We start from the raw sequence: 23463 nt of genomic DNA on the forward strand, positions 1-23463 counted from the left end.
AGCAAGTGCTGTCATCTTGTATCCAGGACAAATCATCTTTGTATCCAAGATAATTTTGTCCTATAAAGAAAAGTCTTTATAAGACAGCACTGCAGTTCTGAAAGAAGGTGGAATGAAATGACCTGTCTTTTACTCTATTTTATTTTTTTTTATTGGTTCTAAGTTACTTTAATAAAAAACAAATTTCATAGCATATCACTGAACTTTTCCTGTGGGGTGTGTGAACTTAGTGAGTACATTTAGGTCATGACCTGGCCTGACATTTAAGTCACGTAGACAAAATATTACTTCTCTGGCTTAATAGTCAGTATAATTTTCGTTGTGTCTGTAGTAGACGTAAGTGAGCAGCCTTTTAGAGATTCCAGTAAGAAGTATCACCTAGAAAAAGCAAATCAGTTTAATATTGTTAGCAGAGGTATTTATTGCAGGTGTAGTGAAGTTATTTATTTGGAATGTAAGAGGTAAGATTTCACAATTTTGGGGGGAAAAACAGACTGCGCTCAATTATAAGGTGGTTATAGAGTAAGATGTAGTCATACCATCAACTTCTAATGTGTATCAATACAGGAGAAATACTTGTTTGTTTGCTTTAAATATGTAATAGAGATGAGCATTTTTCTGTTGAGGGAATTGCATAAAGGCGGTGAGCGCAGGAAGAGAAGCAAGGACGCATTTTATTTTTTTCTCCTGTGCAAGATTTAGTGACTAGCAAGGACTGTAAATTCAGAAAAAATACACTTCCTTGGCACTAAACGTGCCCGAACATTGAACAGTTCATAACTTGGTGGAACGTACGGGCTTTGTGCCACTAGATGGCAGTGGGAGTGTAAGAACACAAGCTTATTGCCCTGAGAGCGTGTTGCCATTTTAAGCAGCAGAACTGTTAATTTTCTTGTCAATACAGCTCTGCCAGCAATATGAATACGGGACATACTATCAACGGTGTACTACAGTCTTTAATATCTGCTGATTTTAGGGCTGCATGTGGTGTGAAAGGGAACAGGGGTTGCAAACTTAAGATGGTGTAACTTTAAGGTAAATTGGTTCAGAATAGTGTTCTGTATTTAATCTGTTTGGAAACAAAGCAATTAGGAGCTCTGGCTTTCAGAAGGAGGAGTTTAAAATAATTTGCTATTTTAATTGTGCAGCACCTTCCTCTAAAAGTAAAATATAGTCCAGGTGGTAAAATCACTATTGAATTTTACAGTAATGTATACCTAGTTTACATGTTCTGTGCACTTTAATTACATCTCTTGATTATGTTGATTCAAAGAAATTAAAAGTTTAAAAAAAAAAACAAAAAAAATCCCCTTCTGCTTTAGTGCCTGGATTTGCAGGCAGTAGAAAGTAGACTCAGTAAGTATTTTAAAATTGTTCGTAATTAATTGCTTGTTTTAAATGTGTATGTACAGTGAGATTGCTGGGAATGCAATTACATGCTTAGAGAACAATGCTCCCGGGCCCACCCATGTGCTGCGGAGCTCTTGTTGATGCTTGCAGCATTGTCTCTGCCATCAAGGGCCAACGGGCAGGAATTGATGGCATGTAGGCACCTGTTCACGCAGTGCCTGAACTGCTTCAGCTGTGACACAGGTGCATCTTTCTTAAATATAGCCCTCTGCATATTGCACACAGCTATTTCGTATCAAGCTGCTCATAAGCGCAGCCTGTTAGCTGGGCAAATCGCTCGCAGAAATAGTTATGCAATAGCTGCAGGATAGGAATGACTCTGGCCTGGGTGGCTGTTTTTCCAGGGTTGAAAACTGTCATTTGTCTGGATTCTTCAGAGCATCTCACGCCAGCCACAATGTGGAGTGAGGTGGATTCAAGTTCCAGGAGAGATCTTGGGGTTAGCTGAGAAGACAGGAGTTGGAACTAGCAGTTGTGTTTGAAGCGGAGGTTACAATCCAAAGCAGTCTCCCTTTGGGGGCACATTACTGCCCCTGCTTTATATCCGTTCACATCTGATTTGGATTTTGTGGGTCACCAGAATGTTCATTGTCAGAACATTCCCGCTGAAAACATTGTGGTCTAGGAGGGAAAGGTCAATTTTGTTAGTTTGCTCGTAGGTTTTTATTGCTATTTCTGTGATTCGAGAACTTCCTATATAGATTATAAAGGAGCTAACGTTATCTGCTGCATTGGCTCTTAGTTTAATTCTGTCCCCTTGGATGTCGCAAGCAGTAAATGTAAAATTTGACATGGCTTTTTGGGGAACAATCCTCTGTCTGCAAATTGGCAGTGAGCTAAGGGCTGGCACAGAGCAGGTCTCCAGCACAGAAATGTGGAAGCAGGCCACTCTTCCAAGAATCCTTTTTATTCTGACACTTTCAAAACAAGTCTGCTGGCTTTTTTTCCCAAAGTCCATTAAAGGTTTTTCACAATTCTTTAAAAACACCACTTTAAAAATAGTAATCACCATGTGGTTCTGTAGGAAATAAAACTATTATGATTAACGACTCCAGATACTGGTTTTAGCAGCACATGGTTGGTTTTTTTTTAGCCTTATGTTTTCTTTTATGCCGTTCCTACATTAAAATACAAATGGCACAAATCACCCAACTGCCAGGAGAAGATGACTGCGGGTAACTTGTCAGGAATTTCTTGTTTGTGCATCTTGGAGAGGTCCATCTGCTGCTGCAGAGCGACGTGAACAAGCTGGCAGCAGCGACACTAGGTGGAGCGCTCGGCTGGAGCCACGCTGCCCTTGCCATCTCCGTGTGATCTGCTTTCGCTTCACCAAACGGATCGCAGAAGATGCGACCGAGGCGCAGAAAATCAGCTTAGAATTAATGCCTATCAAAACGCCTCGTGTGAAAACTGGCCGATAAACGGCCTTTCTGCATACGGTCTGTTAAAACCCAGAGTGGCGGGGGATGAATGGAAGCAAATTCCTTACAGGTCAAAAGTGCAGAGCGGGTTTTGGCTGTCTGCAGTTGTTTGTGTTTTTGTTTTTTAAGCGTGAATCTCTGCTTGCTTGCTGGTAGAGCCAAGTGGAGCAACTGCTGGGGAGGCTTTCGTTGGTAGCCGGATTGCGGACTAGCACAAACAGGAAATGTGAGGTACAATAGGAATGCTTTCTGCGCGGAGGTCGGAAAAGAGTTGGGATTTTTTCAGCACTGCAATGTGTGGCTTTGTCACTTAATTCCTCCTGGGGTGTCCTGTAGCGGAGTGAAAGAGCACAACAATGATTTCAGGCCAAAAAAAGAACAGAAAACTGCCCTTAAAAAGAAGGGAATTGCAAAGACAGTGCCTTCATTGACGGGCCTGGCTTTAGAGAGCCAGTTTGGGTTTATCTGGGCTTGAGGGTTCAATGTCTTGCTTTTGTCCTGAATTGGTTCCAGGGTTTGGCTTTGGTGAGAGGTCACATTCTGGCCTCCCAAAAGCACGGTAGTTTGTAGCTGAAATGACTCGCATTTTGGCCGTGTCCGAACTGAGTTTCTAACCCAAACTGAGCATTTAAAATCCAGACAGCTCGTGCAATAATGAGCTCATTAGCTTTTCCAAAAAAAAAAAAACAACCAACCTGTTGTTGGTGATAATTGTTTTTCTTAAATACAAACAAACAAAAAAATACACCCCCTTTCTTTCTTGCCAGGACTACTGAAAGCTTTTTAAAATTAAACTTGATTTTTTTAGCTATCCAGTTCCAGGAGCTAAGCTCGTAAGGAGACTCATGATAAAACTGTAAAAGCAGTTCTAAAAAGGAAAACTCACAAAACAAGGCTTACTCAGTTCTGTGATGTAGATGTAATTTCAAAATCTACAGAAATTGCTCTCATTCACTCCCATCCCCCATTTATTTGCTACTTTAATACAGGAGTGTTTTCTTAGTGATTGTCAACCTCAGGAGAAATTTTGCTCTTTTCATGTGGATCATTCAAAACAACTGTGAATAATTCATAAAATTATGGGGTCTGCATGTAAAGGAAAAAGGGAGAAACAAAAGCTGAGCTGCCCCAGCCAGGTGGGCAGGCGCAGTAGCACTCCCCTTGCCAGTGTTGAATTATTTTTGCTAAGTGAGGTGTTCATTTCCAGTCCATGCTGTTCTTCGATTCACATGTCAACCTGCAAGCCTATAGCAAATGAAATGGTTTTGTTTAAAATCTGTGATCAGATTACTGCTATTGAGTTAAGGCAGTTGAAAGCAAAATATGTGGTGGGTGCAGAAGACAGGAATTAGTTGTGAAGCTGAAACGGAGCCTGTTGGTGTGAGGATCGCATGTGACTCTTACTCTTTCATTTGTTTCCTCCATCTCTTTAAACCAACTTCCTCCAGCTGCCCCAAGCTTTTTACAATGAGCTGAAACATCCTGGACTACTTGCATCAACACCACTTAAAAATCACTTTTGCTCACCATCCCTTGATGGGAACTCCTGCTTTCAGTTCACACAGGCTCTGTTCTGCTCGCACTGCACTTACATTAATGATGCACTGATGAACTGGAAGAGCCCAAGGTGTTAACCAGGACGCTGCTCCAGATTAGTTGAGCAGCGTGGGAGTTTCTTAAATCTGGTGGCTTCCCCGCGTTTAAAACATCTGAGATGAAAAATGGCATTTTCCTGGTGACTCAGGAGCAGCCCCTGCCTGTCCCCTGCTCATCTCTGAGGGTGGCAGGGGCCGGTGGAGCAGCTGGAAGCAATAACCTCCTGCACTGCCCCACCGTGAGCTGCCGGCCGTGTGAGTCAGAACCCGAAGCGGTGGGGCTGCGAGTTCCTTATATGGCCCCCAGAGCTGCTGGAAGCGGTGCACGTCAGGATTTGGACAGTTTATCTAAAGCTGGAACTGTGGTAATAAACAGCTAATGTGAAGCTCCTCCATCTGTGCAGGATTAGCTACCTTACTGTGGCTTTTCAGAAGTCTGCACACCACTGATGTCATATTAATGTTTAAGCTGTATCGAGCAAGCTGAACTTGCACCAAGGGGTTAGTGAGGTGATTGTGTGCCCTGCTCTTCCTTTTGAAGGCTGATGGACTTCACCTTTCGGCTGCTGACACCTTATTTTCATTATTTGCTCTTGATTTCCTTGTCACCGATCCCGCCTGATAACTCTGCTGGGAGGTCACGTTCTGCTTTCCTCTCACTCGCTCTCTTGGAGTCGCTGCTGGTTTTTTTTGTTGTGTTTTAATGCACGGCCTGAACTTTGTGCTTTTCTTGTCTCTGCTTCCTTGAGCCAGGCTGGAAAAAATGATAACAGTGCAAGGCGATCTCTAATTGGAGCCGTTAAAGCCAATCATCGCTCCTAGTGTCAATTTGAATAGGTTCTGTGATTTATTCTTCAGTAATAACGAGTGGGTGGCTAGGGAAGGGCGAGAAGAAAATGCTGACAGATTATTTTTGTCTTCTGTCAGCACCAGAGTATGAACTTGGGTTCTTCCAACTGTGCCTTTTCCTGACATCACTCCGTTTGATGGCTCCTATAGAAAGTAGCATGACCATAGCCTTATGAAGCATCTGCTTTTCATGTTACTCCTCAAAGCAGCAAAGTGGCCCTGTTATGCGTTCAGTGGTACCACGTGCCTGCTCCCCTGGTGGTTCTTCTTCACTTGTATTTGGAGCCTGTGGCTCATCGTTTGGAATTTCCATCAGCTCTGCACTGGGGCAAGGCTCGACTGAAGTGGGAATGGAAACTTGCGAATGGACACATGACTGTAAAATGAATACGTTGCCTGAAATACTGTGGCGGTGTGCTAAAGCTAGCCCTGACCGCCTGAGGATGGTTATGTCACTTGAGGATGCTCTAGTTCTGGGATCCTTCTTCGTTCTGAGACCCTTTTGACATCCTGTACTGTGTACCAGGCAATATATAAAATCACAAGACACTTTAATCTTGTAACACAGGCAGACAGACCAGATTGATGTATTTTCTAGCCGCCTCTAGGTCCAGTCTTTTGTAATTGCAGGGCGGTTTTCTTGGTGGGTAGTTGTCCACTGCTCCTGGAGATGAAAAGATGCTGTAACTTGGTGTTACTTTCTAGAGAGGTGTAATGACTTCGTGGATAAGTATGAGATGAGTCGCAGACTGGGGCAACGCTTGCAGGATGTTTCCCATGAGAAGCAAGCTTTTGCTTTTCTAATTTATCTTAATCAAATATTGAATGACATGTTTTCCCCCCTGTGGAAGGGCTGAGTCTTGAGCCTGGTATGAAAAGCTCTGTATCCATGGAGGAAAACAGATTTTTAGTACATTAAGTTCAGCAATGAGTTCAGAGTAGTGTTTTTCTTGCTGGCAGACGTATCACTTTTCTTTGTGAAATATTTCTAAATTAGAAGCAGCCTAAAATTACCTTTCCCCAAATAAAAAAAGGTTAAAATTAGATGTCGTTGTTGTTGTGCTCATATCACTTGGGCAGGATGGCTGTTCTGTGAAGGGCACGTGAGAGAAGAACATTTGATAAGGAGTTTGAAGCTATGGTTTTGTTCACAGTCTAGATGCACAGAATGATTAATAATGTGAAATGTGATTCACTTCTAATTGGATATTCAGTCGTTTTTCCTTATGGTGAGGACTTCAGTGCTATAAATATAATGCACATCAACATGTTTGTAAGGATTTTAACTTCAGCTTGCAGTGATGAATTTCCAAGTGTGATTTATAAATAAAAGATTATGCTTTCTAGACATGTCATAACATGGCATTTAAAGTAACTTGTTTCTAAGGATTAGCAGTGTCTGTTCTAACTTGGGTGACTTCAATCACGAAACTGAAAATTCTCTGAAGGCCTTTGAGTTCAAGAGTTCGAGGTTGCCTTCTCGAAGACGTTACAGTTGTGTAGATAGGGATTTCCAAACTCCCCTAAATTACTATTGTTAAAATATAGATTTATGTTGAGTTGATCTCGATGACCAACTCTTGTCTCGTTTGATTTGTAAATTGTACAGCCATTTCTAACAAATCACATTCCAGCCTAACCACAGGCTCCTTCTGGTCGTCAGTAGTGGCAAGCAAATGTTTCTCGCCCGAGTCAGCAGAATGTTTCTCAATTTCTTCTGTGTTAGCCCTTGGTGGTGCCTCCTGCAATTAAAAAAAAAAAAAAAAAAAATCATTGGAAGAGGGTGACGAAAAGACAGTTGGTGTTCAAGGATCTTACATGCCTTGAATTTCAGCGACTCTTCCTGGTTTGGCAAGCAGCATGTCTACTAAATCGGCTGGTTTTATATTTGTTGTCTGGTATGAGAGGGTTTGAAGTAGTTTCACAAAGCTATTTTTAATGGTAGAGGTGGAGTTGGAGTCCAAGAGGAGATATCGTAAAGGTTTCCCTGAAGTGTTGAAATAAACTGAGTTATTGCAAAGAGGTAACACACAGACCGTCGCCTGCACCTCCACGTGGAGGAGGAAGCAGAGAGGGTGGGGAGGTATTGTTTGAAGAGGGTCAAAAAATTTTATGAGAATGAATCCTTCCAGCCCAGGGAGGAGTGTAAAGAAAACTTCTGAGTGAATTTTGAGTGGGATTTTTGCAAAGATGGCACCTGGATCCTGCTTGAAGTTGGTTCCCTGTTCCTTTCAGAGTTTAAACCATAGCTATTGCTAAATATAAAGCAAAATGGCACCTCTCTTATGAAACACCCAGTGACCCTCCCACTCTTCCCCCCTCCCTGCACCCATGGTCCTGTTTAGCCAGCCATTGTTTTGTGAGGTGCTTGGTAACCAGCTTTGTGAAAGCATGATGCTCGATGTGAGCTTTCAGAGCAGAGCTAGAACAAAAGCAGATGTCAGAGATGTTGCGTGCAGCCTGCCAAGCTGCACGATGCTGTCCGTTCGACTAGCAGGACAGCTGGGCTCCGCTGTGAGGAGGACACGGGATTGTTCTGCTCTCCTTTGGCTCTCTCTGAATTCTAATACTCCACACTTCATCACTCTCAATGAACTGTTTATGCTTTATTTCTTATTCCAGTTAAAATGTGGCTTCTGTGGGTTCCATAACTCCAACTTTTTTCCATTATAGAACTGTTTACATTGCTGTGGAAGAATTATGTTCAGTTGGCGTAGTCTTCAGGTGGCTCGCTGGCCATTTACAGCAGCTTTGTGAAATGCCTTTTTTTTCCCGTTGGCTGCTCCTTGTACAGTTTTTCCTTTTGCAGATGTTCGTTGAGGACTGGGAGAGCTCTCCTAACAGGAGGTGACACTTGGAGGCTCTGAAGCCATCCAGGGCTGGCAACGCTGTTGGGAGGAGCTGCTCATGGCAAGGAGCTCCTACAAAAGCATGCTGGTCATGCAGCAGCAGTCTCCTAGTAGGCATTTTGTCTTTGCAGTCTCCTGGGAGTGCAGTGGCTTCCCTGCACTGCCTGTGTGCAGTTTGAGAAGAGCTCGTAACTCTGTCAGTGAAACCTGGCAGAGAGGGTGGAGGCCTCGCGACAGTACTGATTATATTTGTATCTTACTATTATAAAACTGAAACTAACAGTCTCCCATCACAGCTGGCTGTAGTTACGCTGTAGTGTGGTTGATCTTCCAAATTTTGTAGAACTGAAAATTGTACTTCTTGATTCACACGTCGTACCTCACTGCCTTGGCAGCAAGCTTACCCTTACTCACAAGGGAACGTAGGAAATGGTCATTTACAAGTCAAGTACATGGGGATTTCCTCCATGCAAATTTCATATTCAAGAGGTTTTTATTGCAAATTTATGCAGGTGAAAACCATGACTTAGGGAAGAAGGCTTGAGAGACCTTTTTGTCCCAAGTTAGCTGTCAGATCGGAGAGGGGAGTGGGATGGAACAGAATTCCCTGAGTTTGTGTGGTGGAGAAAGGTTCCCAGGCTCACTAGAAACGTACTTTGTAGTTTCAGGGAAGTTTCAATTCTCTGTTTGCCTCTGTCCTCCGTGAGTAAGACAGAGATACATTATCTTTTTAGATCTGAAACTGGGGGGGAACAGGGAGTGCCTTGCAGCTGTTACCAAAAAGGAGGCCATTGCCGTTGCGGCCTAGCGAAATGGCTGTAGCACGTGTTACGTCTCATTGTTCATTCCTCCTTCTATATCAACATCGCTTTTTGTGTATCAAGTTCTGGGTCTTTTCTTTTTCAATTTTACTTTAATGAACCTTTGATTATTTTTACTTGGGATAGACTGTGCCTCAGTTTTCAGCTCCATAGACAGTGATCATTCCCAGAACCCAAAGTAGGCCTAAAAGCACTTCTAGAATTAGTATCCTGTACAGCAACAAGGAATAAATAAAAGAATGTGCTTGGTATTAGAGCAGCATGTCTTTTACTAATTGCATGCCAGATGACTGGTTTTATTTTGAATTGTGTACATGTGACAACAGTAGTCAGAGCTGTCATACAGAAATAGATAACTGGTATTTTTTTTCACCATTCTTCGCTGCCCTTAAATAAACTGTAGCGTTAATGTAATTATCGAAGTCTTGTGCTCTGGTCTGTACAGTGAGACCTGAAATGTTGGCATGAATGAAGGCAACAGAAACCTTCTTCCAAGTAAGTCTAGGGAAGGCAATGAAACTGCTTCACTTTTTGTGTGAGGCATGGCGCTGTAGAATTTCACCCTTTAATGTGCAAATGAAGCCTGCAGGATCCTCTGAATCTCTCTTGCTCCTGCATTTCAAAGTGAGCTTTGGGAGCCGTTTGCAGGATTTTAGGCAGTGTTTAGGTCAATCATACTTTCTCTTTCCTTCGTTATTCTGTAATAAATCTAGCGTGGGGGAGAGTTATCAGGCTTCCTTATTGATCTAATCAAATGCACACGACTCATTTAAAGGAAGAAATGTAGAAGAAAATTTTTGACGTTTTTTGTCCCTAAAACGATGTCAAAAGCCATCAATTAATAGCAGAAGTTAGTTTGTGTAATACATTCAGCATGTAAAGAAAACTTTAGATTTATATCTCTGATTTTATGCAAAGAGCTTCGTTTATCTTTCTTCCCCCCTCCTCCCCCCAACACTCTGTCCCCAACCTTTTGCTAAGTGTTTGCTAAGTGATTTCTTTTAGCTACAACATCTATTGCTCAGGCCAAAGATGTGATAAGGTCCAGGTGTTCCAAAAAAAAAAAAAAAAAAAAAAATTAACATGGAATTTAAATCATCCTCTAAAACCAACAGTAGGCAAAACACCTGCTCTAATAAAGTTGCAGGCCATAAATACCTTGAAGAGACCATTTTGAAGTTTTGAAAATTTTCCAGTTTTAAGAAGTAAGAATTCTTATTTTGTCTTAGCAACGTCACACTAGTGCACAATTGCATGGCAAGAACTGAAAGACTTCTTAATGTTAACTGTTGAAAAGAGGGAATTTTTAAAAAGAGTATTAATAACTAAAATTACACTTCAGGTGGTCTAGAAAAACTAGTTTATGCATATAATATCATTAACGGCTAAAGTGAGAAACAGTAAGTTTTAGCCTTGTTTCTTTATGTCAGGGACAAGTTAGTAGTAATAAAAATTAAAATAAACACACAGAAATTGCATTTGAAATTACCTTTGTTTTTTTTTCAGGGTCCACACATAGCATCGGTTACTCTTGCTGCATATGAATGTAACTCAGTTAATTTTCCTGAGCCTCCTTACCCGGATCAAATTATCTGCCCCGATGAGGAGGCAACTGACGGATCCATCTCTCTCTGGGCTATCATCTCAAAAGTCAGGCTGGAGGCCTGCATGTGGGTAAGCTTTGCTTTATAAAACTTAAGGAATTTTAATTTATGCACTTAATTTCTGTGTTCAGCAATACACAAAAATGGCTGAATGGAGCAAAATAATGATGGCAGTGTACTGCCAACAATAACATATCTGCAATATAAATAGTTACTTTCCTTCTGACCTGCCTTCTCTGTGCTAGCTGTATGGTATTAATCCCCTGTAGTATTAATCTCCTATTAAAACAAAGTAGTAGGTTATTACAGGATTGTCTTTTGTCAACTGTGGTGTTGACTATTTTTCTACAGTATAGCAGAAAATATTTGTGTGCTTCAAAGCTGTTGATGCAAAAGGTAAGTTTTATAGAGGGTATCTGCATTAGAAGTGGTCTTACAGCTGTCAGGTCATACACTGAATGCAGTTAAGCAATAAATTTCACTAATTTTGAGCCTATAACTTGAGTGAATTTGCAGTTACTTCTATGAAGGACTCAGACCCTAATCTTATAGCTGAGACTTTTTTTGGGTTGAATCAATAAAATAGATTAAATATAGTGCTATGTTGTAAAATTTTGTATATTATTTTTGTTTCTCTGCCTGTTCCCATCATGGCAAACTCTTTGCTTCAAACAGGAAAAGCAGGTTAGTTTTTAACTGAATCAAGGTCTTAGGAAATGCTGTCATCAGAACTTCCTTTCTGTTTTCCTTTCATTCCTTTTGCAGCTTTTTTTTTTAATAGTTTGATTTTTGGAGGATTTTGGTCAGTTGTTTTTTTCATTATGGCTAGGTGATTTGGAATTGCAGTTTATACAGATGTATCTGCTGTGAACTGCAAGCCAAATTAACTCTATTTTACTACTGGCTTCCTGTTCTGACTGATTTAATTATTAAATATTTGGTTTTCCAGTTCACATGTACAGAGAGGAAACTCTGAAAATACACAGTATCTGATGTCTGCCCTGGTATTCCCAGATACCTTCCAATGATACAAAAAGATATCTTAAGGCAACTTCAGTCATTAACAACTTTTAAAATTATCAGCAGTTTTGCTACCTAAAAAAGTTACACTTAGGTTGTACACATTATAGACTAAAGTAGCATACAACAGTACCAATGTCAAAATAACGGGGAAAGTGGACTTACAGCCCTCTCAAGAAGCAAAGTATGTTTTAAATTTCAGTCTCTCGAATGAGAGGACAGATTTGCCTGAATGCTTGATAAGTGGCTGGAAGTACAAGTACTTATAAGACCATAAATACAAGGTTTTTTTCCTTTTTTATTTTGCTGCTGGTTCCCCTCTGCTTAAGTTTGTTTAATGAAGACTAGAGTAATAAAAATGGCATTTACAATTACGTTTCTAGGGTTGCAAAATAAAAATGTAACTCGGGGTAAACATGCATTGCTTAATCTTCAGCATTTAAAATAACTGAACTATGAGGAGAATTAACTAGTTTAGAAATGGGTGAATAGAGCTGCAAACACTGAAATCTTGTGTCCTTCTGAGCAGCCAGTCTGGAGAACAAATGGTATCTTCAGTCTCATGTGAGCAGCATTTCTTGATTCAGGCTAGGGAAAGGACAAGGAAATAGGACCATGCCAGAACGTTTTGTATCCCCCTCTTCCCCGCCTTTCTTCTCGCCTTCAAATTCACTGTCAGCTACCTTTCCACTGAACTCTGTCTCCATGAGATTTTCCCTTGGGAGCATCCTCTGTCTACCAGTGGTGTCTAGTGTAATGTTATGCTTTCTTGGAATGTTTCATGAGTACATAAACATTGCTTGCTAATTTCCTGTAAGCCAAATCAAGTTGGCAACTGCTGCTGCTTCTTCCAATATGTTTCTTTTGTCCTAATTCCAGTTCACATTTTATGGAAGCTGTTGAAGAAAATTACTCTCAATTCTGTCTCTTTTAAAAACAAATTCTACTTAACTGGAAAGTAACAGCGACTTCCAGAAAACAAAGCAAGCTAATTTTTTTTTTTTTTTTTTTTTTTGCAACTCAGAACCTTACTAAAAATTTTTGAATTGAATAGCTTTTCACCTTTTAATGTGAAATCAGGAATAGTAAGTATAACTCCAGATCTGGGTATGATTGAATGAACTCACAACATTTTTTTAATGAAAACTGCAGCTTCTAGTAGGATCTAAAATCTGAACTTCTGATAAATGCTGGGTAATTGGAAAGAAAAGGAATTACTGGATGTGTACAGATGTGCTTGCACCAAGAGCCTGTTTCTTTTAGACTTGTAAAGTGAAATGATGTTGAAAGGCTCCAAAGTAAAACCTGGCCAATCTGCTTGATTGTTTGGAGGGAGACAGGAGGGTGGTAGGAATACAAGTTTTCATGTAAAATGTTGAAAGCAGGACGGTCCCACTGGGGACTCTGCAGGCCTCTGACTATAAAGCTGTCCAGGCTAGATATCCTGCAAGGCCTGAGTGCAGGGATTTATCTGCACAAGGGATTTGATTCAGATCACAAAAACATCAGCAGCTGTTTCAGCCAACTTAAACCAGGTACAGCTTTTTCCAGAGATTAAAATCATTACTAGTCCCCTGCATGTCAGTGATAGCCATTTCTGTTGATAATAAGTGTTACTGGGATTAAATATCACCGTATCTAAGGAATTATTAGGTGAAATGAAAATGATGCTTTTTTAAATCGCTATAAAAATTGGCTCCACAAGTCCTGGCCTGCAGAAGGACTCTCAAAAACAATCTGCTAGGTGTATGCCAGTTTTCACAGCCTTCCATCCCACAGGGACAAGGAATTCAATAGTGCCCTACATTTTTAATGTGTTGCAGCTTTTTTTCTTTCTTTTTCTTTTTTTTTACAAGAAATGAGGGGGAAGAATAAAATTGTTTAATTGCTCAGGATTAGCAGAACAGGCAGTCTGTGTCCTGGCCAGGATAAAAATCTGTTTAAAAGACTCTTTCTAGTGGAGTAATTTCCCGGTTTCCTTTTCTGAATATACTTGTATAAAAGAATTTTGATGAGCGTTTACCTTTTTGGTATGTTAGTAAAACTGCATTCAATGTTAAATTGTGAAAATAGAGAAGTAATGTTACAAAAAGAAGTGAAATAGTTACTGGTTTGTATCCCTTAATTGCTTGCTTTTTTTTTTTTAAAATGCACTTAAGGAACCTGTCTCAGGCAGACATGAAATCATATGATTTTGTTGCACTTCTGAAATGTTTTGTAATGAGCATGTGACTTAACCAATTTAAAGAAAGTTCATGTCCAGTACACGCATGCGAACCTCTTCCTCAGTTAACAAAATGAAGCCAAGGCAAATTGGCAGAGCCTGGAGAAGCAATGTGACTTTTTGTTCTTGCATCACCCTGAGAACATAACCTCAAGTTAATTTTTCTGAAACGCTGTTGCTACTGTTTGCAGGCTTATCTTCCCTCGTGCCAGAAACCGGCAGATTAATGAAGTTCAGCTTGTTGCGCTCGTTTAGATTTTTTTCTTCAGTGGAAAACAAGGCGTAAACATGTGAGGCTGTGTACTTTATATGCTCAAACTGCGACTTTAACAGTTCGGGTAACTGCAGAGAACAGCGGTATTTAAAACCACAACCTGTTGACTTGGAATATCCACAGCAGCTGGAATTCTCCCTTGCATGCAGCTGCATCTAGAGCGAGAACAAAGGAAATTGAAAAGCTTTTGCATAGCTTCAAAGGAATAGAAAAGCGTTTGTTACTACTGACCCTAAGAAAGAAAAGCCATCTGCATGCTGCTAAGTTTTAGCACTTTTCCAATGAGCTGCCCAACTATTGTGCTATTACCTGTCCTATATTTAAACTATTCTGACTTTAATCCAAGTTCCTGTTTCATCAGCCTATGTTTATCCATATGTTCAATCTTAGTTGTCTCTTTCCTATTCTTTTTTTCTTTGGTTAATGATGCATTGACCCACAAGACTGAAATGAGTCATTTGATGTCCTGAGAAAACAAATATAATTCTCATGTGGTGAGAAAGGAGCCATGCTTTCATCTCCGCTTCTCTTGGCTTTCTTTATTCCATCTTAAGGAGAGAGGAAACTCGAGCTCAAGCTTTGCTTAACCTTATTTTCCTTGCTCGTAGCGGCAGTAAAACCCGAGCCTGTTTTCTAATAAACATTCGCCCAAAGTCTCATGACTTTGTAAACTGTAAGTAAACTGCATGACGGCACAGGGGAGGAGCTCCCAGATTATTCCAAGGGCCATTGCAGGAGCAAGGGCTGTCACATGCCGGCAAATGTGTCTGGCATCGTGCGGCGGGGTGAGATGGCAGCGCTGTGCTGAGTCAGGGACCGGGGCAGGCAGCAGGCTGTGGCCTGCCTGGCTCTGGCTGCAGCACGGTGACGGGGCTGCAGCCTCCCCGCTGCACGGCCCAGGCTGCAGAACTGTGCTGCTGCTGGGCAGCACGCCACTTCACAGGGCCCCAGGGATGCACAGAGCTCATAGTTTGACCTTGCAGGCCACAGCTTGGGAACCGCTGGCCTGCCGCGTGGTAGTCTGCTTTGGGAGAAGCTGAATTTCCCTAAGCTAGGGAAGGAGGAGAGTGGGGTCTCAAAGCAATGCCTTTGTATGTGAAATCAGGAGGAATCTGTCTTGGTGGATAAAAACAACCATCTCAAGGCAGCTGGTCTCCGCAATTCTTCTGGAATAACACAGCAGATATCTCTGGCTTCTAATCTTTTGAAATGTCTAAGGGCCTGTGTGTATCACATGTTTCCTATTTAAGAGCAAACAAAAAAATAAATCGGGATTATTCTTTTCCCAGGGTGCTGGCACAGCAATCGGAGAGCTACCTCCATATTTTATGGCAAGGGCGGCCCGACTCTCTGGTGCTGAACCTGATGATGAAGAGTACCAGGAATTTGAGGAGATGCTGGAACATGCAGAGACTGCACAAGTAAGAACACTGCAAAACAACAGAATTAATAAAACACAGAACAACTAGATGGAGTAAATAACCATTCCAATTAAATGGGAATGGGCCAAAAATCCGTTGGTGCAAGTTCACAAGGGACTTCCCAGGGTGGAAGAAGATTCTCCACCAGGTAGAGATACCTCTGGCAGCAGGAGGATGAGAACGGAGCTTGTTGAAGCACATTCAGTGGTGCAGCCAAAGTATTTGCTGCAAATACTACTTCTATTTAGAGTTTCTAAAACAGCACAATAAAGGTAGGGAAAAAGTAGGCTAACAGATCAGTGACAGAGTGGGTGCTATAACAACTACGATTGTGGAATGGCTGCATTTAAAACCTCCCTGGGCCAGATGATTTTCAGTCAGTTTATCCCCCCAGGATGATACTTGTCTGCCTTGCCAGTAACAGCCTCAGGGGCCAGTGCATGACCCATTCATCAGCCTAAGGGAGCATATTTTTACTGGTGTGAAAATGCAGCCAAACTGCTCTGAATCCCTTTTTGTTACTCTTGTGACTTACTTTCTTGATAGATTAAATACTGCTTGTGTTACAGCATAGTTTGCAACTGATGCTGTACCTGAGTCAGATGTTACAGGTGATAATTTTTCATTCAGGTAAGGAGTTTGCATCTTCTCCAGAAGCTACTGACAATGACTTAAATGAAATCTAATGTATTGTTGTTTATTTGTGGGTTTTTTTTGTTTGTTTGTTTTGTTTTGTTTTCAAACTTCTTGCCACTAATTTTGTTTGCTGTATTATTCCTCCTTATCCTGGTATTTTGTCAATCAAAAGCACTAGGTAGAAACGGGTCATGAGGCTGTTGTTACACAAACAGCAGAAGCTATTTACTACTCACGGTTGTCTTTTAACTGTTCTGCTGGGGTACTTCCTTGATACAAACAAATACTTCCTGCTACCCCCATGCTCCCTCAAATCATGGATGAAGCTTTTGGAAATGCCGAGTTAGTAATACAAACAGGAATCCCTGTATTTTACGAGAGCCTCCCTCTGCTAAAAAGTTCCAAAGTGTTTTTTTTTTTTTTCTGTTATTCTAAGTAGTAAATGCTTCTTTTTCTTTAAAGATTCAGTGGCAAAAAAAAAAAGAAACTGCTTTAGTCTTTACCTGACTGTCAGTCTTTGCTTTGCAAAGTAATCCCTGGCTGCAAAAAAAAAAAAAAGTCAAACACATGGCTCGAGAGCTGAAATGCTATCTCTGTTTACTGAAACTCTCCCAGCAAATTATACGCATGTAAAGTTCTGAGAGCAGCCAGAGCTGCTTTCCAGAACGCGCAGTAAGATTAAGATTCTTGGGCAGAAAAAGAAAATTTTTTGCTAGAGAGCATTTTGTCAGGACAGGCCAAAATATAGCTAGCTGCATTGACTGCCCTTAGTAAATGAATGGCATTGTGTAATGAGTTAAGGAAAATGATGGTGTTATTTACCAGTACTTTTGATTTTATTTTCTTGGCAAATGAATTTGGATCGAAATATGTTGTTTTGTGGATGAATAGCCAGAAAAAAATTCTTTTAAAACTACACTTGTGGTTTGGTTTCTATAAAATTCTCTTAACATGAGGCTTTGACAATCTGATTAAATTGTATTGCACTCATAAAACTGACAGCTCTGTTTTTTCCACTTGCTAATATGACTTCCTTTCTGCTTTTGGCTTAAATCGTGTTTTTGCTAGATGTCTGTGGGAGACAGGCCTGCCTTTTCCTATGACCTTGAGTAAATCCCAATTTTAAGCATAGTTTATCGCTGTTTGTCCTGTAATTGCAACTTCATGAACTGTTACGAAGTCTGCTTTTAAATCGCTTAATACCAGTTGTTACTACCTACATCAGCCTCTCCCATTGCCCAAGTTTAAGCCTTATGCTTAGGAAAATGGGGGATGTGACAAGTGTCTCATGCCGTGGAGACTACCGCAAATGCTTGACATCAAGTGACAGAAGCCTTCTTTCAGTAGAAAGGTCTCCCTTCATCCAGCCTTTTTTGAAAGGCATGAAATTGGGTGTGTTAGATTTTAAAGAATAGCTTCCCCTTCTACTTCTGCTGAGCTGCTCTATGCCTACAAGGCAAAGCCAAATGGCTTGACGTTTTTGCGTGCGTGTGTTTTGTTTAGAAAGCTTGTTGCTGCTGTTTCTCAAAAACAATGGTAATTTTGAGAAACAGATGAGAATCTTCCATGGTGAGAATAGACTATGAATTTAACATCCAGCCTGAATGATCTGACAGGGGGGAATGCGCTTGCTAGCTTGGCAGTTTAAAAAACAATAGGGAAGAAAAGGAACTTAAAAGTATTAAACAGTTTAAAGTTTTAGTGCGCCATTCAAAATTGCACAGAGTAAAATATTATTTACTTTAAAGAGTCTAGTGATGGATTTTGTGTCATAAATTGCAAATCTAAGTGACCTGTCTCCTTGAGCGAGGTTTGGAGAAAACTCATTAGCCTGCAGATGATGTGTAAGGCTGCCTCGGACTTTCCATTAGCATACTTCAGAGAAAGCCCCTCATTTTAAAGGAACACTCACTTCTCCTTTCTGTGTGTCTCTGTGCATGCTGACCAACCCATCCTGGTTACATAAAGTGAGCTCCAGAGCTGCTCTTGCCTTGTGGCTGCTCTTTTTAAAATTGGGTGACTTTGCCCTGGAGAAGGAGTGCGGTTTACAAGCAGGGCTTTTTTTTTTTTTTTTCCTCCAAGCTGCACACAATGCAGAGCCCAGCATGCTATAGAAACAGAACAACTTGGCCCAGTTTGTTAATACTTGAAACAGTATTTATGAATTATACATGTTTAAAATGGCATTTGCTTGCTCTTAATTCTCTTCCAGTCAAACTCCAGAGCAATGGTGACTTGCATCAAAGCTGCCCTTGGAGCAGGAGGAGTATCTCCAGCGCAGCCGTTCAAACCAACCTCGCAATTAGGGGAAGTGAATCTGCTCCTTAGTGCTGGGGCAGCACATTGGTAATAACACAGTGCTAGCACAGCTCCATGTCTCCACACACACGTGCAGGGCTTTTGCTTTTTGACCGTTTAAGAGTTGCTGCTTGTGAAGTGCTCTCCTCTTTTCTCTGTCATGCTGAAGCACTTAAAGCTGACGGAGGTTTCTGGTGAAAATGAAGCTTGATGCCAGCTTCCCTCGAGGTACTTAGCGGTAATGCGTAATGCATGTGCCCGTGCAGTGTCACGGTGTGCTTTGCTAAGAGGAGAAATGCACCACTATCTCTGCTGTATATCTAAGCCTTAATGACTGTAAGTGTTTGGGTTCATTAAGTAGCATATTTTGAAGAACTAATGATTTGCACATTAGGCTTTGCTTCTGTGCAGTATCGCTGCAGCCAAATCTCCATGTAAAAATATTTTCTAGTTGCCTGTGTTACTATCAGTCGCTGCTGTTTGTTTACTTCCCAAACTGCATCTTGCCCTTGAAGGAATACAAACGTGAAAAAGGGTTAAATCCATAGAAGTGCTGGGATGCAGCAGGGCTCGTTGTAAATGATTGAGTGCCATCTGCACACTGAATGCCGGTTGTTGCTGGGACCTGTTTTTGACTCCACTGAACCTTTACTGGTTGTGGTTTGTCTGGCCATCACATGACTTCTCTGAAAATTCCCCCTCCCCTCCATTTCCAGTAAACTGTTTGAACAGGAGTGACTCAGACTGAAACCAGCTTCCCTGTAACCACAGGGCTTGTTAAAGAATTTGTCAACGTGGACTCAAGAGGGTTTGTATTAAACTAAGCTGCAACTGCTTCGGTTTGCATTGCGTCAGGAGTTCCACCGAACAACTTCCTGCTCGGAGAGCCGGCTTCTTGTCTGCAAGGAGTTAAACTGATGAACTTTGCGATAGTGACAGTTAGACACATGCTAAACCCATCTTTCCAGCATTTCTGAAAGGTCTTGTGCCTTGAGCTGGATTGCTTTTCCACGTCCTAATGCGGGGTTTCTCTTTGCAGAAGCAGAACAAAGTAGGCTACCACACCCAGCCATGGTTACTGGGAGAACCCAGCACTGTGTTCTGACACGACACTGTGACTTCACTGAAATGGAATGATTAGGTTCGTCTAATAAGCAAAATGTTACTTAATTAGCAGCGTAAAGTGAGATCGCCAAATTAAAAATGGATCTCTCCCACGATTAAACTAACAATTAGTATCTGATAAGTTCCTGCCTGTAAAGGATTCCCTGGTTGCTGGCTGGTTTAATCAAAAGGCTTTAAGGGTATTCTTTAGAAGAAAAAAGAAGTTCGAGCAGACCACAAGCAGGCTTTTATAAAGTAGTTATGATAAAAATGGAAGTGGTAAAGTCGCGTACAATAACTGGAAAACATCGACTTCTTTTTTTTCTTTCCCAGAAATAACTTGTTTAAACCCAACATCAAATTCCGTTCATAATTTTCCTTGCTCATTCTTACAGTCACCCCCTTTCCTCATCAGCTTCCTCTCTTTATTAATTGTGCCGTACAAGGAGGAGGTCGGTGTTTGGTCTAGGCTGCCTGATGGGTGGCCACCAGGAGGCTTGTCTGCACACCGGGCGTTCCTGCTGTTCGCTGGGTGCTTTTTGTTAATGCACGTACGGGAGGTCTCTCCCCGCTTTTATCTTGGCCCGTAATTAAATGTAAACTCAAAACTAATCAAAGCCTGAAGCTTCTCTCCGGAAACTTCGTACAAATGCTATAGCTTGAGAGTGAGACAGCAGACTGGTAGTAGTAAGCTAATAGCATAATGTGATGTTTTTCACGGAAAATGTAATAAACTGTGAGCATATCAAGCATTAGCTTTATTTTAAATAGTTCACCAAAATTAGTGAGTTGAGATAACCTTTGGAACGGGTCAGTGAAAGCTTTAAGTAAGGGAACTGTTGTTACCAGGAACTTCCTCAGAAAAGGGGTAGCAAAGAGTTAAGATAGGCACAGGGTAGACAATAGGAGCTATGAGTAACAAATGTGTAAGCCACCTCCTTGCTGGATTTCTTTGGACACTGGCAAGAAAATAGGGCAGTCTTGTGCCTGCATTGTTCTATTCATTTGCACACCTGCTTACAGATAAGGAAAAAACAGCAACGAGGGTTTGCTAATGGTAATCTAGAGATGATTTTTTTCCATGTTCTTCTTTGAGCTGTTCTTTGTGATACCTCCGTTAGCTAAAACTCATTTACAAGTCCCTCTGTCTTAATATTTAGTGTGAAAGTACATAAATCAGTAACAGTCAAACCACTGAAGAAATCTGGATTACTTGGTAGTATTTTCACTTGGTTTGAGGCTGTTAGCTCAGAGGAATTTCTACACCAACAAATACCTCACTTTGCAGTAGAAATTAACATTTTAATAAAGATTATCACCAAGTTTATTGGAAGTCTTGCATGCTGCTTTTGTACTGCAGCTGTGGCGTATGGAGAAGCGCTCTGCCATTGGGTTTGCATGCCCTGTTCGCCCGAGTTGGCAATGGTTGATACAACTTTCTAAGGGAACAAACTGGTCCTGGACCATTGTGTTTCACTCTTTCAGAGTCATATGGGATTTTCTCAGCTTTGTGATCCGTACAAAAGAAGCAGCAGCTACTCAATAAACCTCTACAGCTTCAGTGAGGCTTTATGGGAGATTTGGATCTGAGGGGGGAAAAATAAAATTAGTTGTCTACATGTTTTCTAGGGAGTAAAGTTTGGGTGTTCCTGTCACATCGCTGCATAGGGCTCTTCTGAAACATTCAAGTTAGTCTCAATTTCATGGTTATATATATTTAAAAAAAAAAAAAAAAACTTTATATGGACAGATAAGTGGCTGCATTACAGTGCTGGAGAAGTAGCTTCTAAAACGCAGTTGGCCTAGAAATATTTCAAAGAATAAATTAAAGATTGGGTTCTTAATTTTCTGATTTTCAATCACAAGTTGGGGTCAGATGAGCTGCTTCAAGAATATTTTTTCCGGGAGAGCCTTCAATAACTGATACAAATTAATTATGGTATCATAAGAAAACAGCAAGTTTTTTTTTCCTCCTTCAGACACTGTTTAAATATCTGTGTTGTACAAGAGTCTGGTATGCAGACCACTTCTCTGAGCTGTCTGGGAACCTCAGCTACTTCCCAGGGTGAACGAGCGAGAGGTATGCTTAGCGCTGCACATCTGCTGAGTAGGAAGACTTGCAAGTGCAAAAGGATTTGTCAGCTGTGTCTAGAAGTGCTCACTTTTATTACACAAGTGTTTTTTCTATATATGGGCTTTCTTCCTTAACTTATTTCTAAATTCCCTATGGGGCAAGAATATAGTGTTCTTTTTGAGTGTCTTTGGTGACTTCAGCTTTGCTTTGTAAGGGATTGGAAAGGTCAATCTGTTTGTCTGGTTATCAAAAGTTGCTTCCTTTCCTGATGGTGATGGCTGAAGTAAAGTGACTTGCTTAATTCTAGCCATCTTGTATCCTTTTTTTTTTGCAGTGCCTGAATTTTAAACCCCCCAGAATAGGATTTTATAACTTAAATAAAAAAAAAAAAAAGTTGACAACATCCTGGCATGGCGCTGTACACATCATGTCACTGTAACTAGCTTGGCAGACCTGTGGCCATAATAGCTAATTGCAGTTGCAGCCCTGAGATAAACGAGCACTCGCTGTGCAGCTGCAGTGGTATTTTAGGCAGCCAGTACGTTGGTGGAGGCACTGCCAGCACACACTTTCAACTGTAGAAGCAAAGGCTGCAGAGGTCAACGTGTGATGTGTGGGAACCGGAGTGATAGGATGTTCTGCTGCTTCATTCTTCTCTCTGGAGGTGGCTGCTCCTATCTCGTTCTGGAATCACAGAAGAATTCGTCCTGAAAGGGACCTTAGGCAGTCTTTGTCCAAATTTTGCTCCAAGCAGGGTCAGCTATGAGATAAGGTCGGGTTCCTTGGGTATTACCAAGTCTGGTCTTGAAAACCTCCATGGCTGGAGATGGCATCACCTGTCTGGGTGTTCTGTTCTGAAGCTGGACTGTCCTAATGGCTTTGCCGCCTCCCTGGCAGATTTTTATTTCATGCCTTCACGCACCACTACAAAACTGAAGTGTCCCAGGGCATGTGTAGCTTCATGCCACTGCACAGACCTGGCATGAGGATTGGAGCAGAGAGGTGGCAGTGGATGTGGTAAAAGGTACTGCTCTATGGGACACATTATAAGACAAAAAACTTTCTTCCTCTTCCTTCAAACTGCCACTGATGGCAACGTCACCTTCTTAACATCCAAACATCCTCAAGAATTTGAATACAAGCAGATGTGGAAGTAGATCTGTATTTCCCTCAACAGTGTGTGTTCAGTGTCCTTGTCCTAGCAAAGGCTACTAGAGGAATTCACCTGTGTGTTTGTTTCCCTTGCGATTTGTATATAGTACCTACTCATCCTTGCATACAAATATTCTGAATAATGCTTTGAAATCTCATTAACTTCAAGTCATTAAAGTGCCTCTCTCAAAGATTTGAAGAAGTTTTGTAGGTACTGCTCTCTTTGTCTTTCCATAGTGCTTCAGTAAAGCCTACAAAGGCGAGGTCCCCATTTCATTGCTGTTCATCCTACTTCATATTGTAATATCTGAAACGGTGTTTTCATCTTCAACTTGGACATGTATTTCTCTTGTAACTTACCCATATGATTACACTATTCCTTGTCCAGATTCAGTGTCTCAGAAAAAAAAAGTCGTCTTGTGAAGTACGGTTTATTTTTATTTATTTTCTCAGGCTTAGAATTCAAGCCCTTCCTCCTACCACAGGATGTCTGTCCTGTGCTTGTCACATACAAATACCTTTTGTCAAACTTCAGTGCTTGCTCTGCCACCTTCCCTTTGCTGCTTTCAATAATTGTTGAAAACCTTTTTTAACTTTGTGTTTTGGCAGCTCATTTTCGAATGTATAGGTCCTTTCTTCCCCAGAGTTTCTAGCGATAAGTAAGTTTAAACCTTACTTCTCACACCCTCTTCTCTCCAGGTATCGAGATGG

At 41.2% G+C, this 23463-nt stretch overlaps 1 protein-coding gene across 2 annotated transcripts in view; it reads left to right on the forward strand.

Annotated features, from left to right (window-relative positions):
• VMP1 (vacuole membrane protein 1) overlaps positions 1-23463 on the forward strand; it is a 64306-nt gene that overhangs the window by 15145 nt on the left and 25698 nt on the right. For both annotated transcript variants that reach the window (XM_084299733.1, XM_084299734.1), the window contains exons 6-7: positions 10452-10619; positions 15357-15488. In XM_084299733.1, coding sequence (XP_084155859.1) covers positions 10452-10619; positions 15357-15488 — 300 coding nt within the window. The remainder of the gene's footprint in view (positions 1-10451; positions 10620-15356; positions 15489-23463) is intronic.

Source organism: Netta rufina (assembly GCF_964035555.1).
Source record: "Netta rufina genome assembly, chromosome: 21".
NCBI lineage: Eukaryota > Metazoa > Chordata > Aves > Anseriformes > Anatidae > Netta > Netta rufina.